This window comes from Hypanus sabinus, unplaced genomic scaffold (assembly GCF_030144855.1).
Source record: "Hypanus sabinus isolate sHypSab1 unplaced genomic scaffold, sHypSab1.hap1 scaffold_1620, whole genome shotgun sequence".
In the NCBI taxonomy this organism is placed as follows: Eukaryota; Metazoa; Chordata; class Chondrichthyes; order Myliobatiformes; family Dasyatidae; genus Hypanus; species Hypanus sabinus.
Window position 1 is genome coordinate 7,501 of NW_026779701.1, and position 4,790 is coordinate 12,290.

Genomic DNA, 4,790 nt, shown 5'->3' on the forward strand with positions numbered 1-4,790 from the left:
GAGCTGGATTGAAGTACTTCCCATCCCGAGAAAGGGGTTGAAGTGGGTTGGCGTGGGAATTGTTTCCTCATTCCAGATTCACCCCCCTGACCCCTAAAGGGAGAGGCCCATCTGCAATGAAGACAGGGGAGTTTTCTAACATGGGGGCCGGGGCAGCTGGTTGGAACCCTGTCCCTTGTAGGGCAGTGGGAGCCAAGTCCGGGGATCTCTGCAAGTCCATGGTCTTGTGGAGGTGGGAGCATGTGGGAGAGGGGCTCAGCAGCCTCCTCCTCCTCCCACTCCATCCATTTGTACAGATCTGACCCTGTGTCTGACCCTGTCCCTGGGAGTGTGTGACGGGAAGGTGTGGAGGGAGCCTCACCCTGTGTCTGATCCTGTCCCTGGGAGTGTGTGACGGGACGGTGTGGAGGGAGCCTCACCCTGTGTCTGACCCTGTCCCTGGGAGTGTGTGACGGGATGGTGTGGAGGGAGCCTCACCCTGTGTCTGACCCTGTCCCTGGGAGTGTGTGACGGGACGGTGTGGAGGGAGCCTCACACTGTGTCTGACCCTGTCCCTGGGAGTGTGTGACGGGACGGTGTGGAGGGAGCCTCACCCTGTGTCTGACCCTGTCCCTGGGAGTGTGTGACGGGATGGTGTGGAGGGAGCATCACCCTGTGTCTGACCCTGTCCCTGGGAGTGCGTGACGGGACGGTGCGGAGGGAGCCTCACCCTGTGTCTGACCCTGTCCCTGGGGGTGTGTGACGGGACGGTGCGGAGGGAGCCTCACCCTGTGTCTGACCCTGTCCCTGGGAGTGTGTGACGGGACGGTGTGGAGGGAGCCTCACCCTGTGTCTGACCCTGTCCCTGGGAGTGTGTGACGGGACGGTGTGGAGGGAGCCTCACCCTGTGTCTGACCCTGTCCCTGGGAGTGTGTGACGGGACGGTGTGGAGGGAGCCTCACACTGTGTCTGACCCTGTCCCTGGGAGTGTGTGACGGGACGGTGTGGAGGGAGCCTCACCCTGTGTCTGACCCTGTCCCTGGGAGTGTGTGACGGGATGGTGTGGAGGGAGCATCACCCTGTGTCTGACCCTGTCCCTGGGAGTGCGTGACGGGACGGTGCGGAGGGAGCCTCACCCTGTGTCTGACCCTGTCCCTGGGGGTGTGTGACGGGACGGTGCGGAGGGAGCCTCACCCTGTGTCTGACCCTGTCCCTGGGAGTGTGTGACGGGACGGTGTGGAGGGAGCCTCACCCTGTGTCTGACCCTGTCCCTGGGAGTGTGTGACGGGACGGTGTGGAGGGAGCCTCACCCTGTGTCTGACCCTGTCCCTGGGGGTGTGTGACGGGACGGTGCGGAGGGAGCCTCACCTTGTGTCCGACGGGTGAGTGACCGGGTGAAACGGGTGAGTGACCGGCTCCTGTCCCCCTTCTCCCACTTTCAGGATATGGACCTCACTCTGTGGACAACCATCTTGGCCGTGATGTGGCTGAACGCCTTCGCTGCCGACTCCAAGGACGAGTGGGGTCTGCTGGTGACGAAGGCCCTGTCCTGGGTCCGGGCCCGAGCAGGTTAGGCCAGAGGGTGACGGCCAGGGCCCCAAATTAAACAGCTCAGGGGTCGGGCGGCATCTGTGCAGGGAGAAGTGTGGCCGACATTCCGGTGGAGAGTCTGTGTCGGGAGTGAGGGTGGGGAAGGGTGATAGTGAAAGGAGAGGGGCAGGGGTGAGGCAGGATAGGGGTGGTTGAGGGGTAGAACCAGGGTGGGAAGCAGTGATGGTGCTCTCACCATTGAAGGAGGGAGGGATGTCCGCTCCCTGGTTGGGTGGTGGGAGCGAGGAAAGGAACTCGAGGGGAGTGAGTGAATCCCGGAGCAGGACGTGGAGGATGGTGAGAGCTGTGAGGCCCATGTTCACGTGCTGGGACATTTGTCTGATGAAATAGGAGGGGTTTAGAATGCCTGCAGGATTTTTCACCCCTGACTGGGTGAGAGTGGAACTCGAGGTGATAGGTTTAGGCTGAGAGGTGAATCTGAGGGGATCTTCACTCAAAGGGTAGTGTAGGTGAGGAACGAGGTGCCAGCGGAAGTGGAGGATGTGGGTTCATTAATAACACAGAACACGACAGCTCAGTCCCGTCCCTTCAGCACACGATGTTGTGCCGAGCTTTTAACCTACTCTGAGATCAACCTGACACCTCTCCCACAGCCCTCCTCTCTCTGTCATCCATTCAGGGCTAAGTGAGAGGGGTTACACTGATCGTAGATGAGGCAAACTAACTCGGGTAATTAAGAAACTTATTTAGGCACGGACTTCTCTAACGTCATTAAATACCCCGAATATACCTGCCTCTCCCACTGTCCTGTCAGTGCGGTCCACACACCACTCTCTGAGCAGGGAGACAAGACTGAGCCCCTGAGGGGATCATGCTCGGGTTGTTGACAGCGGCCGGGGAGGAGATCGCCGAGCAGGAAGAATCGTCTTGTATCCCCTGTCGCCACAGGCGATGTCCAGGGGGCTGGAGAGCAGCCAGTGTTGTTTCTTGGTTCAGGAATGGGACTAGGGGTGATCCAGGCAATTGTAGACAGTGGGGAGGGTTCTTCGGCTTGCCTGCATTGGGGAACGCGTGGGGTAATGAGTGACGGTCGGCATGGCTTTGTGCAGGTCAGTCACGGCTCACAAAGCTGAGTTCTCTGTGGAGAGGTGACAAAGGGGCTGGAAGAGGGTCGAGCTAAGGATGTCGCCCACGCAGGGGTTGTTTTCTATTGGTGTGGTGGTCAGCACAGACATTGTGGGCCGAATGGCCTATTCCTGTGCTCTATTGTGTGTTCACTGTGTGGGAGGGGGCACGATGGGCAAATGAAAGCCGGTCATGGGTGGTGCGGGGGAGGGGAAGTGTGCTGAGGCGGAACAACCCAGCTATAGTGCCTATAAAAAGCACTCATACCCCTTGCGAGTTTTCATCTCTTACATTGAATCACAGATTTAATTTGCTTTTTTTTTACACCCATCAACTGAAAAAGACTTGTGTCACAGTGAAACAAGATAGATCCAAATTAATTACAAATATAAAACAGAAAATAATTGATTGTATAAATAGTCAGCCCCTTTAATGACACACCAAATAATCAGTTGGTTTTAGAAGTCACTTAATTAGTTAAATGGAGTGTAAGGACCATATGAACAAAAAAAGGGTGGAGGAAACACCTTCAGGGGGATATCTGTACACTGACCGGTGTCTCTCAGTCCGTCTCCCTCAGGGGGATATCTGTACACTGACCGGTGTCTCTCAGTCCCTCTCCCTCAGGGGGATATCTGTACACTGACCGGTGTCCCTCAGTCCCTCTCCCTCAGGGGGATATCTGTACACTGACCGGTGTCTCTCAGTCCCTCTCCCTCAGGGGGATATCTGTACACTGACCGGTGTCCCTCAGTCCCTCTCCCTCAGGGGGATATCTGTACACTGACCAGTGTCCCTCAGTCCTGTCCTTTCCCTTGTTCTCTCCCAGCACACTGATCTCCCTGCCCTGGACTAACGGTTATTTTAACTCTTGCCCCCTCTCCCATCACCCCTCCCCCAGGTGCAGACCTCGTGGAGTGTGTGAAAGCAGGAAACCGGCTTCTGAAAACCTCTATTCTTCCTGGGACACTCGGACTGTGAGGGAATTGCTGGAGGGGGTTCTGTTGGTGTCACCACAGTGAACACCTCTTGTGGGCTATCGTTTCATCACCGCTCTATCCGTCCACCCCTGTTGTAGGGGACCCGTTGGTGAAGCTGTACCTCTGGTCCTTCGTGGGACTGTTTTAATGATGGTGATGGTTACTGACCCAGGAATGATGTGCGTGAAAATCTTCTGCCCCAAATAAATCTGCTTCTGCCTTCCAACCTGCCTGTCTCGTACTTCGAATGAATTTTCCATCTCACCGTTTCAAAGTGCAATCCGGAGTTGCTTCTTTCCCAGGTAGAAAACAACGTCGTTTGGCCAATCCAATCTGTGCTCTCTCACAGAGCATTCCGAAGTCACCGGTCCAGTCAACCCCTCGCAGACGCAGAGAGGGACGCAGCTGGGCACATTCAGAGAGAGACGCAGCTGGGCACGTTCAGAGGGAGACGCAACTGGGCAAGTTCAGAGAGGGACGCGGCTGGGCAAGTTCAGAGAGAGACGCAGTTGGGCACGTTCAGAGGGAGACGCAACTGGGCAAGTTCAGAGAGGGACGCGGCTGGGCAAGTTCAGAGAGAGACGCAGCTGGGCAAGTTCAGAGAGGGACGCGGCTGGGCACGTTCAGAGAGAGACGCAGCTGGGCACGTTCAGAGAGAGACGCGGCTGGGCACGTTCAGGGAGAGACGCGGCTGGGCAAGTTCAGAGAGAGACGCAACTGGGCACGTCAAAGGAGAGACGCGGATGGGCAAGTTCAGAGAGAGACGCAACTGGGCACGTCAAAGGAGAGACGCGGATGGGCACGTTCAGAGAGAGACGCAGCTGGGCACGTTCAGGGAGAGACGCGGCTGGGCACGTTCAGGGAGAGACGCAGCTGGGCACGTTCAGGGAGAGACGCAGCTGGGCACGTTCAGAGAGAGACGCAACTGGGCACGTCCAGGGAGAGACGCGGATGGGCACGTTCAGAGAGAGACGCAGCTGGGCACGTTCAGAGAGAGACGCGGCTGGGCACGTTCAGAGAGAGTGACAGTTGGGCACGTTGAGAGAGAGACGCAGCTGGGTACTTTCAGGGAGAGACGCGGATGGGCACGTTCAGAGAGAGACGCAGTTGGGCACGTTGAGAGAGAGACGCGGCTGGGCACGTTCAGAGAGAGAC

At 57.5% G+C, this 4,790-nt stretch overlaps 1 protein-coding gene across 1 annotated transcript in view; it reads left to right on the forward strand.

Annotated features, from left to right (window-relative positions):
- The window catches only part of LOC132387196 (von Willebrand factor A domain-containing protein 5A-like), a gene marked incomplete at its 5' end in the record, with an annotated part of 10,838 nt that extends 6,977 nt beyond the window's left edge, over positions 1-3,861 (forward strand). Inside the window, 2 exons of the mRNA XM_059959538.1 lie at positions 1,422-1,548; positions 3,557-3,861. Of these exons, the coding sequence (XP_059815521.1) occupies positions 1,422-1,548; positions 3,557-3,636 (207 nt within the window). The remainder of the gene's footprint in view (positions 1-1,421; positions 1,549-3,556) is intronic.
- Positions 3,862-4,790: the final 929 nt, after the last annotated feature.